This window comes from Antechinus flavipes, chromosome 1, assembly GCF_016432865.1.
Source record: "Antechinus flavipes isolate AdamAnt ecotype Samford, QLD, Australia chromosome 1, AdamAnt_v2, whole genome shotgun sequence".
Taxonomy (NCBI): Eukaryota; Metazoa; Chordata; class Mammalia; order Dasyuromorphia; family Dasyuridae; genus Antechinus; species Antechinus flavipes.
The window spans coordinates 578,120,169-578,134,635 of NC_067398.1; the positions used below are offsets into that span (position 1 = coordinate 578,120,169).

Consider the following 14,467-nt stretch of genomic DNA (forward strand, 5'->3'; position numbering starts at 1 on the left):
CACTAAATTTTATTATATTCTAAAGTTGTTTCACAGATATATGTAAATTGCTATACAAATGTATTATTCTACTTTAGTATTCAACACAATGCATAGTATGTATTTTGTGAAACATTTATTGAATATGGAATGAATCAATATATATGAGAAACCAAAATTCTTTAAGTCTTTAATTTTAAAAGTTTAGAACATTCATTTAATAAGAATATATGATAAACTGTTAAACATATTAATAAATTATGACTTGTGACAAAATTGTACCAAAAAATACATCAGTTGTGATCTTAGGCAAGTTACTTAGCCCCAATTGCCTCAGCAAAAAAACCCAAAAACAAACAAATAAAAAAAAAAGCCCATCAATTTTATTTAAACCTTCCCAATTTTTTTATTAAAAATGCATTTTGTTCTCATAGAATTATATGGGATAGTTGTACATCCTCTTTGTCCTTAATGTAAATAATTCTTCTTCATTATGTTAGAGAAGCTTGATTGGTTATATTTTGAAAAATGAAAGAAACGTTTTCTTTAATTCTTTCAAGAAAGGAATCGTTAATATTCTGATATTTCCCAGAGAAGTGTTTCCATTGCTTCAGCTGTGACATGGAAAGAGGTTTTTTGGAATCAGGCTTAAGGTGATTTGGGCCAAGCTGACATTTTCTGTATGTATGGACATCTTCCAAAGATTTGGCTGAAATGAATAAAAGTCAAAAACATTTCAGTTTACATTAATAATCTATTTTCCAACTAAATCATCTTTTATTTTCAAATCTCCCACCTTTCCCAACCTTTCCAATGAGAAAGTAATAAAAACAAAATTCCTGTTACTAACACATATAGTTAAACAAAACAAATTCCTACATTGGACACATCCAGAACACTTCTGATATGATCTACAATCTGAGTTCTTGATCAGGAAGTAAACAACATATTTCATCAAGAATCCCCTGGAATTGTGGTTGGGCATCTGTGGGATCAGAGTTCCCAAATCACTCAAAGTTGGTTGTTCTTAGAATAGTATTATTACTCTATTAATAACATTCCTGGTTCTGCTCATCTTACTCCATAAGTTCATACAAATTATCTCAGGTTTCTTTGAACTGTCCCTTTCCTCATTTCTTACAGCATAATAATATTTCATAATATTTATAATATTCTTTTTTGTCAGTAATTTAAGAAGTATTTATTAAGTACCTACTATGTGTCAAATACTATGCAAAGTACTGAGAATGCTTTCTAGACTTTCTTTATAGGCTAAAAATAGTTCTTCCTCTCAGGAAGTTCACAGTCTAACAGAAGAGACAACAAATATACAAATATTTATAAACAAGTTATATAGATAATAAACTGAGAAAAATGCCAACAGGAACATACTAAGATTGAGAAGGACTAAGAAAGGCTTCTTATAGCAGGCAGAACTTTAAATGAGATTTGAAGGCTGCCAGGAAAGCCATAAAGTAGAGAGGGAAATGGAGAATACTCCAGGTATAAGAAATAACCAGGAAAATGCTCAATTTGGAGACGTATATCTTAGAGGAACATTAAAAAGGCCAAATATCACTGGATTACAGAATACATGGAGGTCAAATATTTTAAAAAACTTGAAAAATAGGAAAGAGACAGATTATTAAAGGCCTCATAAACCAAACAGGATTTTATATTTGATCTTAGAGGCAATAAGGAACCATCCCAACTTATTGAAGAGAAGTAACATGGTCAGACCTGTACTAGAAGATCAATTTAACAGCTGAGGAGAGAAAGGGCTAGAGTGGGAAGAGATCTGAGGCAGGCACACTAACCATAAAGCTACTGTAGTATTCCAGGTGTGGAGTGATAAGGAGATGACAAACTGCTCTAGCACTTTTGTCAAGAAAACCCCAAATGAGGTCATAAAGAGTTGGACAAAACTGAAACAACTGAACAGCAATGGCATAAAACTGGAAGATGGAAGAGATAAAGAGCCAATATGCTGGCAAGATGAGATATTGGAATTTCTTGTGCATGTAGAAAGGTTTTTCCTTAGCAAGGAGAATAGTCACATTTTCATATAAGAAAAATATAATTGCAAAGGAATTCTTGGCAAATGGATTCAATTTTTTTTAGTGAAATATGAAGCAAGGTTCTCTGCTGAAAGGACAGGGAGTGGAGAATCACTGGAGGAAAGTTGAAAAGTCTTGAAAAAATCATTGTGATGAATGGAATAGTAAACTGATGTGGAATAAATAAATAAATAACAGTAATAAAAGGATAAAAGCTGCACTGAAGGCCCAGCTCAGATTATGTAACATAAGTTTGTATTAGAATGATCAGAATGGCTTTGTGTTTTCCTCAAGTACCATTCAGCAGCATGTGAGTAGGAGCAAAGGCAGAGATAGGCAGAAATAACCAAGGTGGGCTTTGACAAGGCAAAGTCTTTGATAGAATAAATGAGCAAGAGACTCAAAAGAAAAAGACAATATAGTGCTGAACTGATTGACTAAGTGGTCAAAATAAGGAAGAAAAGAGAGTGTAATTAATGTAGGGGTGAAGGCCTGGGGAAAAATTGGGGAGTGGAATTCACTGTGAAAATAAACAACAGATAAACAATTGTTTGCAATTACTTGCAGTTACTAGGCAGAAGAAACAGAATAATAACAGAATATGATCAGATAAAGAAATTTCAGAGTATATGAATAAGGATGTTGGACACTTGTAGGTTCAAGATCAAGTAAATGACCATCTCTGTATTTAGCTGGGATGAGGTGAAAAAGCTGGTCATGGAAAACAAGTAAGTTGGAAAAATGTGAATTTAGAATATTTGACAAAGTATCAATAGGAATGTAGAAGTCCCTAGTATGAGGGCAGGAGGTGAAGAAAAGGAAAAATATGAGCTAGGTGATGATCTCATTTAGGAAAGAAGGAGAGAGTGCTGCTAATGTAATAAAGATTTTCTATGCCAGCATTAATTTAATATTTATTTTTATTAATACTCCATATAATCATAGTGAGAAAATTAAATAAACTCAGAAATTTCAACATAATTAAACAACACTAAAAATTATATGAAATCAAGCTCAATATGAAAGATAAGAAATAGATTTCATGATCTGACCTTAGATAAAAGAATACTTTACCTATTAGATACATTACACTAGTGGAAATATGTAGTCATTGAAACCATATCTTCATTGTGCACCATATTAAAGGTTTCTACCAATTCAGGAGGACTAAAAATGTATACTCTATAGGACTGCACACTTTGTTATTTATGAATGGAGACATTATAAAAGCATTTAAAACAATTGATCCAAAAACAAAATGAAATTACTTTAGGCAATAACTGAGGTTCAAAGAATTATATTTTTCTCAGTTCCACCTTCCAGTAGGGTTCTTGAAAATGAGAAAATCCAATAAGACAGCACCAAAGAGAGTTAGTTTTCTTTATGCTTAGTGTAAGATTTTTCAGAAATAGATGAATAAACTTTACCTTAGTTATATAAATAAAACTAACCTTGATAGTCTTTCCTTCCCATACACTCACAATCTAGTAGATCATGGGTAACACAATCTGAATCTTCATGTAAGGTGAACAAATTTTTAAGTTCTTCTACCGAAAACTGGATATGCTCAGATGTCTTAGACAGGTCTACAACTGCCCCAGAAAGACCTTGCTTACTGATCTGTCTTTGATAAATCTTTTCTTCAATTGTGCCTGAATAAGAGTAATGTTATTAACATGCTAGTTTAAAAAAATTTTGACATTAAATAATATTACAAATGAAACAAAAGTAAGTTATTTTTATTATCTGAAAATGACATAATATTTTTGACCATTTAAGGGACTGAATCAAGAATCATATGAATTAGAATTAGTATTAAATTAATACCTGTTGTGAGAAGTCTGTAGATATGTACAGAATGTTTCTGACCATCTCGCCACACTCTAGCCATTGCCTATCAAAAACAATATAATTTAACAGGATGGTACATTAATGTAAGAATCTTGAATTATATTTGCAGATATTAAAAGTAATGATTGAAAAAAGGAACAAGAAAAAGAAGGAGAAAAGAAAGGGGAAGGTAAAAGGCAAAGAAATTAAGTATTTATATAGCACCTACTATATTCTAGACACTGAAGGTAAGCACTTTAAGAATATTATCTTATTTAGTTCTAACAACCCTTTGAGGTTGATTCTATTACAACTCCCATTTTACAATTGAGGAAATTGAGACAAGAGAGTCAGAGATGATTATTTCTCTCTTATATTAATAACCAGTTATTGGATTAAAACCAGGATTTTTTTCAGAAGTCTATAGAGCTTTGTTGATGGATGAGATTACTCAAATCCCTGAGGCATATGCCTGTTAATCCTGGGTAGGAGAGCCCACTTAATTAGAGAATTTTACAAAGAATTTAGTCTAAGGTAAATTTTGGTCCATTGTATTTCATTCTTGATAAGTTTGGGTGAGGGAAGTTGAGGGGGTAGGGCACTTTAGATCCTTTTATCTAATTACCCTAGACAGGATGATATGGGTATAAATAAATCTCTAGGTCCAAGACTAAGTGATAATCACATTTTCCCTGCATCTCATTAGAACAGATCTATCTTTCATCAGAATCAACTGATACCCTTAGGAAGACCTGATTCTTCCAAGAGCAAATAAGTGGTAAATGGGTTCTGTGAAGGGTCTTTGGCATTCGATAACTGGCTCCTTTAATTATTGCTAGCATTATTAATAAAATGAAAAATTACCAAAAACAATTTTTTATTTGTCACAGAGATTAAGTGACTTAAGTGTCTAATGTCATATTTAAGTCTGGATCTTCCTGACAAGGTCAGCATTCTACCCATTGCAAGACCTAACTGCCTCATGATGATCAGGCATCCTCCCAAGTGTGCCAGTGTCACATTTCAGTTCCTCTTTACAAAGAAATTAGAAATATTGAAATATTTATAGCACCCCGTTAGCTCTATGTTGGTTCTACAAGATATGGAAGTACCTATCTTCACCAAAGCATGGTAATGTGGATCTGAGACCTTCAGAGAAATCTTCAGGGATCCATATCTGCTGTGACAGATCTATTCCCAATCCAAATAACTTCAAAAAACTTCCTAAGGGAAGTAGGTTTCTTTGGGAACCTTCAGGGTTAAGGGGTGGCTAAGAATTAATCCAACCAACAGTTTCTCAGATGTCGTTGTCAGCCCAGAATACAGAGATTTTTTTTCATATCGATATATAGAAGGCACTAATGGCAGCTACTATTCTTGTCCATACTCATTCCTAGAAAACAACCATTTCAGAATGCAACCTCTATGTCTCTAATTCTAAAGTACAGAATTAAAAAGGAGGGGCCAAAAGGATTCAAATTGTTTATATATGATAAAACTTTCCTACCTGGATATCAGTAGCTGGATTCCAATCAATATCATACAAAATTAAATGAGAACCTCCAATAAGGTTCAGTCCCACACCACCAGCCTTTGAACTTAATAAAAATACAAAATCTGATGAGTGTTTGCTATTGAATCCATCAACAATTTGCTGTCTCTGTACAACTGGGGTTTGTCCATCGAGTCTTGAACAATTATATCCATGACGCTTGCAGACTTCTTGTAAAATATTTAGGGTTTGTGTATAATTAGATACCAGTACTACCCTGTCAAACAGAGAGAAATGCCTCTTACATCTTAACTTCTTTTATTATAATGTGATACTACAATATCAGTAGCTATTTACAAAACAAGTAATAATAAGTTGGATGCTTTTACAAGTAAAAAAATTTAATCTCCATGAGATTGTTTTGTCATTGAAGTTATGTATTTATAATCAGTATATGCTTATATTATATTATGCTAGCATTAGTGTAGTATTACAGAATTACAGCTAATACTATTTAGAATGCTATTACTAGTAAAATACTAACATGTGCTAATATAGTATAAATATGTGAATAAATGAATTTAACAATTAGAAGACAAAAAACCATTTAGCATATAATCAACACTTACAAGATATCCCTAATAGAATATAAATTCCTTGAAGGGCAAGAATAATTTTGTTTTTGTCATTGAAACTTCAGCACTTAGTTAAGTACCTTGCATAGAGGTACTTATGTTCATTCATTTGCTCATTCAACTGAAATAGTAATTTTTAACAGTTATAGTCAATGCAGTCATTTGTATCTTAGTAAGGGTGTCAAATATTAAATTCAAAATAAAAATATTTTTAAAAAAACAACATCAAAAAAAAAAGAATTATGGAATTAATGAGAAGAGCTCCAGAGAAATAAGTAGGCCAGCCCACCTTTTCCAGGAGCAGTGACATAAATGATTTGATTATGGGCCCTTAACTGAAGAATGCCTACAGCAGTGAGGATGAAGTGAAGCATGGCTGGAACTTAGATAGAGAACTAAGGCAATCATAAATTAATATGACAAGGACCTCAGGGCAAAAGTGACAAGTTTTTTTGTCTTAACATTCAACTTTGTTTTTATAAAATACTGTATTATTCATTTCCATAGTATAGAAAAAGAAACTGCTAATTCAGACATGTCAAATGTTTCAGCAAATTTGAGAGAAAATGAGCAATGGATCCTATGATAATACCCACAATAGTTGACAAATTAATGATTTCATGTTACCACACATATATTTTGTGACTAATTCGAATCAAGGATCCTCAAACTTTTTAAATAGGGGGCCAGTTCACTGTTCCTCAGACTGTTGGAGAGCTGGACTATAGTGGAAACAAAAACTTTGTTTTGTGGGCCTTTAAATAAACTACTTAGCCCTAGGTGAGGGGGTTAAACGTCCACAGTTGCCACATCTGGCCCAAGGGCAGTAGTTTGAGGAGCCCTGAATTAGATGGTATTTATAGTTATATTTTGTTGCTGAAATTCAATTTGACAAATATTGGTCTATTATATCCAAGTCACTATGTTAGCTCCACCCAAAGCACAAAGATGTCTTTAAAATATGTATTATAAATTGTCCTCATCCCCATTTCAGATTCCTTTTCATGGTTTTATAACAAAGGAGGTTGCTGAGAGGTATCATGATTATCCCAAACTGATTATTTTATCTTATTTTAATTTTTAAAAATTTTAATCTTATTTTAATTTTTTAAAAAAGGAAATCACATTGGGGAAAACCTAGATTTTTACCAGTTTTGAAAAGTAGCTTTCAAAATTCATCTTACTTTTCAGAAGGACTGAGTTCACGGATTACTGCTAACAGCTTTGTCAAGACTTGTAGTTTTCCTGAATCTGTCTCAGAAAATGTGAGAGGGTTGTAATCTGCAGGATAGGCATCTATCAAGCTTTCAGAAAAGTTATATTCTTCATATTCATTAGAAGATGAGTTACATTCTTTTTCCTATTCAAAATAATTTTTAACAGTGATTAGGTTCACATCACTTAGTTCAACATGTAAAGAAAAAAGAGCTGAACAAGAAGATTAGAGATAATTTAGTCCTCATCTTAAAATTCCATTCAACAAAAATTTATTAAGCATCAATGTGTTCTAGATGCTGAGAATAAAAAAAGGCAACAATGAAACAGTTCAAAGAGGAAAAACACTTAATGACAACAATGTTAAAAAAACAAAAAAACAACAACAAAAAAAACAACCCAAGTGCATACTGTATTAATGACTTGATAACCAGGCTTGGCCTTGGAGAAGAGAAAATAAACTTTTTTCTCTCTCTTCCTACTTTGCAAAGGTAAAGCTATGGGTAAATAATAAGACATATTGGTTAGTTTTGCTAAACTTTTTTTTCTCTTTTCTCATTCTTTTTTATTCTTTGTGAATAAAGGCAATAAAAAAACAAAATATATCAATAATATTTTAAAAAATTAAATAATTCCTGTCTTCAAAAATATTGCATTACAAGTACTGACACTGTGAAGGTAAAAGACTTTCCCAGGGTTACACAGGAGATGAGTAAGTAGAGTTCTGAATTACAAATCTAATGCTCTTTCCACTAAGTCACATTAATTATCAATCAAAATAAATTGGTAATTATTTTTTAAAAAGCAATCTACCTATGACTATAGGGTGTAATAGGACATGTTTTGGAGAAAATAACACGCATTCTATTTATTTAGTCCCAAAAGATTAGTCATGTGTGGGACAGGTGCTAGACCCCCTTTTCCAAATTACTAATCAGAGACATCTCTACAAAGAGAAAGTATTTATTTAGTCCCTGCAGGAAGAGGCCCAGCACACCCAGGAGGCACCTCAGCTCCCACCATGTGCTGGACCTGACAAGCTGGAAACAGTAAAGCTGATTAAACAGCAAAGGACCCCCAAGTCTTTTCATTGGATGGACTAAACAGGAACTACATATTATTGATCAATGGTCACTAGTGTTGTCTGCTTCCATCACTTTCTGTCACTTTCTGTAGCTGACTTGAGGTCTGACCTTTAGAGACCTCTAGGCCTAGAGATCATGTGACTTCCTGCAACCTGGGCCTAAGAACTGTTCTTTCTGCTCCGCAGATCTCTGGAAATAGGGATCACATGACTTAGGCCTAGCCTGATCTACTCCATTTCATAGACTTTTTAAGAAAGCTTCACCTGGTCTTGAAGAAGGGACCTCGAAACTCTAAAACCCCTAGAAGGAGAAATTCTCCTTGGACTCTGCCTAATTGGGGACCCTGCCCCAGGGAAACAAGATAAACAGCTTCATTCTGTTATCTAGGTGGGATTGGTTCAGTCCTGAGCAAAAGAATTCCAACCCTATTCAATTAAAGAAACTCATTCAATTCTATTCAAATTCAGCTCAAGCTGAAACTCAGCTTTGAAACTAAAACTTCTATTATAAAAGAGCCTCTAAAATCCTCTCTTTGCAGAGGTTCTAAACATGCCAGCTATGCCATGCTAGGCCAAGGGAGCTTCTTCCAAGTGGAATAATATTCTTTTCCAGTGCCACCTTCTCTTTACCCTCACCTATTTCCCTAACCAGACTTTATGTCTCTCTGTCAGGATTTCTAACCTTACTTCCCAATCCCTATAATAAATCTCTTTTATCAATTTAGCTTTTCGGATTTGTAAATTCTAGAGAATCTCTGCCCCGCCAGAAGGGAATCCCCAAAACTCCCTACCCTTGTGCCGAATCCCAAGGGGGTGCAGGGGAGCCAAATCTCTCCATTGGTTCCCTGGACCCCGAACCTGCCACTAGACCTTCTTATTTAACTCCCTGACCACCAGAAACCCTAATCCCATTTTGGTTCCCTAAATTTAGATTTCATCTCATCAGTCTCAGTCAGAATAAGGATAGATAGAAATGAGGGGAGACAGGAGGCTGAAGCAGCAGTGTGTGGGACATGAGCTTCTACTATTTTATCCTTCATAACCCAAACACTCCAACATTCTCTTCTTTGTTTAGGTCCTGTTTTTAGCTACTGACTTCTAGGCCTTTCTGAACACATCCCTTCATTGTCTTGTCAATATATGATTAATTAACTACACTCATTACAATTCCTTCTTCTAGAAAGATGAGAATTATCTCAAGAAGTACACAAAAAATATTACTACCCTTAATCATGTTGGATTTTCTTCATCCCCAGAATATAAGACAATTTTATAACAAAGAGGTTTACACACACACACACACACACACACACACACACACACACACACACATCCCTGAAATTTCTGGAAAGACTCACATGAAATACTTGCCTCACATGAAAACAGCATTTACATAGCTAATTTAAGGTTTGCGAAGCATTCTACATGAATTATTTCACTTGATCTTCAAAATAACCCATTGAAGGTGCCATTATCCTCATTTTAGAGATGAGCAAACTGAGGATAAGAGAAGAGATCTGCCTAGAGTCAGATAGATGGGCAGAATTTTTATGGATCAGACAGGCAATATTGGAACTGAGCCCTTGCTGACTTCTCTGATCCACCTGCCACCTATAAGCTAACAATGCTTTGACTTTGGGTCCTAGCTCTGATACTTTCTGACCCTGTGAAAGTCACTTAAACTCTCATTTTGCTCATTTGCACAATGAAGATAACAATACTTGTTCCACCTTTCAGAGCTGTGAACAAAGTATTATCTAGAACCTAAAGCACTTGATAAGTGTGACTTATAATTAGTGAGACCAAGAGGCTTTTAACACTTCCAGGTCATAGGCCCTCCAGATTTATCCTGCTAATTACTGCCTTGCTGTCTTAAATTAACATAGAAAGCTCTTACTCTTCTTTTATTCCCACTCAAATATTACCTTTTGAACTCCTACCCTTTCTAGGAAGACTTTTCTGGATGATCATAATAATCACATCTCTTCCTGATTGTCCATAGCACTTATTGTCTATATCATGACATCTGACAAATGTATTAAGGATTTTAGATCCTAGACCAAGTTTGCAACAAGACTCAGACAACAAACTAAGATATCTTTCTGAGTAATTATAGCCTCTTCAGGAAATAAAAACTAATTAAAAAAAAATTAAAACACACTGCTCATACTATATTTATTTTAATTACAATGTTCTAAGGATATGGACATGTTAATAACTTTCCTTCCCATATATTTCAAATCCCAAACACCTCAAGGGTAGGGACTATTTCATAATCTACATATGCACTGGTCCAAGAATGGGCCCACAGTTTTTGTGTTTAGTCAGGTCCGACTCTTCCTGACCCCATTTGGGATTTTCTTGACAAAGATACGAAGTAGTTTGCCATTTCCTTCTATGGCTCATTTTAAAGATGAGCAAACTGAGGCAGAAAGGGCTAAGTGATTTTCCCGAGTGACATAGCTAATACATGTCTAAGGTTGGATTTGAATTCAGGTATTCTTAAGATTTCAGGCCCGGTACTCTATCCACCACTCCAACTAACTGCCCAACACTGATATGAAGCTGAAACTCTTAATCAGTTCATTCAGCCTCCATTATGTCAGTGATGTGAGAGCAAAAATCTTAATCAGGTCACTCTCTCTCTCTTGAAGCATATTTTTAGACAACTCTGGGACCAGAGTGGCTACATTTGATTCTTCCTAGATGCTTCCCTGCCCTTTCCCCAACCCTTCCCTGGTTTCTCTCTTTACTGCCTATATCCTGCCTCCATTTCTCTGAGACTTTAAAAAGTCATATCCCCTTAAAGCAAATTGCTCACTCAGCATTACTCTGCCTTGCCTAGTCCTATTTGTTTAAGCCTGTATGCTATTCACATAATAAAACAGCAAAATCTCTTATCTGTGATGTGTGGTGGCTCCATGTTGTGAACTGAATCTTTATTGTACCATTTTTTATGATATTCTTTCTCAATTATGCTTTCCCAAATCTATTTCATATTTCTGCCCCATATTACCACTTCTGGAATCACTTCCAACATCCCACTTAATCTACTGAATTGAAGGCTCCTCAGTTGACTTAATGAAAGAAATAATCCATAAATGAGAGATTCTTCATCACTATAATATGAATATTCTTGAGATAGAAATGACAGTGAGGCTTTACTATATCTCCTATAAAAATTTAATAAAATTTTCTCTCCAAATATTTTTTCAGTAAGCCAATAGAGGAGCCATTCAATTGTAAGTAAGTGAGTACATGTTCCTTTTATAGAACATTTTTTGGCTTCTATCTTTCCTGGGCATTGAGTCCAATTAGTTTAATTTTTATTTTTTACTACAGACAAAGTCTCTTTCTAATGAGGTTGCTTTATAAATTAGCATCTATGCCTATGCTGAAAAGTTATAAATGTTGACTATTATAAAGATGTAAAATAAGCTGAGTAAACATAAACCATTGTAGCATAAATTTGCAAAATTTCTGTAAAACCTATACAGTGAAGAAAATATTTGTAATGCATAATATTATAGAAAAATATAGTGAAAGTTCACATTTGCACATAAAGAGTATACCCTTTAGGGGCAGCTAAATGGTGCAGTGGATAGAGTACCAGCCCTGAAATCAGGAGGACCTGAGTTCAAATCTGACTTCAGATATTTAATGCTTCCTATCTGTGTGACCCTGGGCAAGTCACTTAATCCCAATTGCCTCAGCAAAAAGGAAAAGTATGCTGTTTAATTAAAAGATAAAGTATTCTACTCCAATAATTTACCTATCTTGCTCTTAAAATGATTAAATATACATTGAAAGACAGCATGATGTATTACATACAATTATGGATCTCAAAGTCAAGAATACCTGGGTTTAATAAACCTTTGATACTCAGGAATCCTTGAAAGATCAATACTTGAACATCTCTGAACTTCATTCTTCACTGGTGGAATAACTAGTAATATAATCAAAATGGACAATTCATTTAACTTTTTCAAAAGGCAGCTAATTCATACCAGGGAGGTATGACAATCCCATGGATTGGCCTCAAACCCAATCCCTAGGAAGACCACATAAAAGGGGGGGGGTTTTAAAAATTCATCAGTTTCATGCTCCCAAGGCCTCCTTTTGTTTCTAAAGAGCATCCCAAGTTCAGTTCCTTTGCAACATACCTTTAAAGATTTGAAGAGAAGACAGGGGTGATTGCACAGTTTTTTAAGAGCTCCTATACAAATCAGATGAGGACTGTTTTCTAGTACTCCCTGCAGACAAAACCTGACAGCCTGAGAATCCAACAGTTTACGATAAAGTTCAATCTGTAGTCTTCCAGGTCTGCAGAAGACTACATTCTCTATTTTAGGTGGAAGATATTTATTTATCACCTCTTGTGTTCTTCTAAGAATAAAGAGTCCAGTAAGGCGAGTGAGTTCAGCTGCTCTTTCCTCTCCCAATTTTTTTTCTTCCTAGTGATAAAAAGGGCAGAATTGAAACTTTTCTAAAAGAGTGTTCAGAAAAAAAGCATAAATTAAAAAAAATTTGTTTTCTTGTGACTACTTGGTTACAACTAGCTTTCATTTTGATTGTTTCATTATTATAGGAAAATGCAATACAAATGACAGTGGAGGGGACTAGAGAAGAGGGAAAGAGAAAGAAGAGAAGCACTAATATATCTCTTTAAATGTTTAGCTTATGTATTAAATTACGCAACCCCATAGTCTTATGATTCATTCTTTGGTTAGTTATTAGCATTATCTTGGAGCCATTATAAATCTATAATCAACAAACTAAATTATTCAAGAAATAATTTGATAGACATAATTGAATATAGATTGTTAATATCATCCAAGAAATATGAATTAATATGAAGAGATCTTAGGCAGCTAGCTGTACAGAGAGAACAGGAATTACTGTAACAAACTGGAAGCCACTGAGGCATGCAAGAAACAGCACAGATAGGATTATAAGTGGACCTTTAAATTTTGACTCTATAAGCATATCTTTTCTAATGGAATTCTTGGTATTACCAAAACCATAACACCATAGTTATAGTATCTAATCAGAAAGCCAATTAATTATGTCAAAGTTCACCCCCATTCCTCAGGTAGATTTTCCTGATAAAAGAAACTACCTGTATTTCACTAGCTCACTAATCTACCCAATAGTATCCTAACTACTTTTTAGCATTAACCCCATAATCCCCTACTTGTCAGCCATAGGTGTCTTTCTCCTGCTTAAAGCGAGTTCCACTAAGGAACTAGTCTTTCCCCTTGTTAATTGCTAAAACACCTTTTCTTTGCTAAAAAATCCTTGTGGATTTAGCATACTGTTAGTAGCAATAACATTTTAGCCTCTTGATTTAAAGAAACTCTAAGCCTACAAATTATTTTGAATCACCTTGAATTATACTGGCCTGTAACCTCATATATTTTAGAGTTCACATTCCTTAACCCCAACATTTGGTGGCCCATACAGGGAGTCCTGAAACTCTAATATATTTTAAGGGTTCAGCTGCCCTCCATCATTTGGTAAACTCCAACAAAGAGATCATACTAACTCTGGAGCAGCACAATTTGTCAAGTTAAAGATTCATTAACTTGCTGTCTAGAGAAGGGGGTAGAAGGAAGAGAGGGAGAAAAATTCGGAATATAAGGTTTTGCAAGGGTGAATGTTGAAAACTATCTTTGCATATATTTTGAAAATAAAAGGCTATTATTAAAAAAAAAAAAAGTTAAAAATCCAAGATTGGAAGTAGACCTACACAGAACTAATAGCTCTTTTGGACTCATTATAGAATGTTTAGTAAATAAATCATAGTATTTTTTTTCAAAATTAAAATGTACCATCCAAACAAAATGTCTATAATTACAATAATCTAATATGCTATATTTTGTTTTTTTTAAAAATGATGTCATGTAGGAGGTAGGAAATCCATGTTTAAGCCTTAATTTTAATTTTAAAAAGTACTTTCTGGGAGGGGGAAAGGAAAAGGGAGCTTTAATTATAAAATCATAAAAGTTCAACAAACTTAGGAAAAATTAACTTCTGAATATTAAGCTGTTCTAAGACAAATTTAATTATATCCAAGAAATTTCATAGATGTTCTTCCTTCTCCCCTTAACGTTTCAACCACAAGACTACAGGTAGAATGGTACTGTTGAAAATGTAAATTTTTTTTAAGTTTCTG

The 14,467-nt window shown here is 33.9% G+C and overlaps 1 protein-coding gene across 1 annotated transcript in view; it reads right to left on the reverse strand.

The window, feature by feature from the left end:
• Positions 1 to 340: 340 nt before the first annotated feature.
• The window catches only part of RAD54B (RAD54 homolog B), a 110,826-nt gene continuing 96,699 nt past the window's right edge, over positions 341 to 14,467 (reverse strand). Inside the window, exons 10-15 of the mRNA XM_051970850.1 lie at positions 12,456 to 12,746; positions 7,178 to 7,353; positions 5,374 to 5,635; positions 3,864 to 3,930; positions 3,488 to 3,688; positions 341 to 688 (exon numbers count right to left, since the gene is read on the reverse strand). Of these exons, the coding sequence (XP_051826810.1) occupies positions 471 to 688; positions 3,488 to 3,688; positions 3,864 to 3,930; positions 5,374 to 5,635; positions 7,178 to 7,353; positions 12,456 to 12,746 (1,215 nt within the window). The 3' untranslated portion in view covers positions 341 to 470. The remainder of the gene's footprint in view (positions 689 to 3,487; positions 3,689 to 3,863; positions 3,931 to 5,373; positions 5,636 to 7,177; positions 7,354 to 12,455; positions 12,747 to 14,467) is intronic.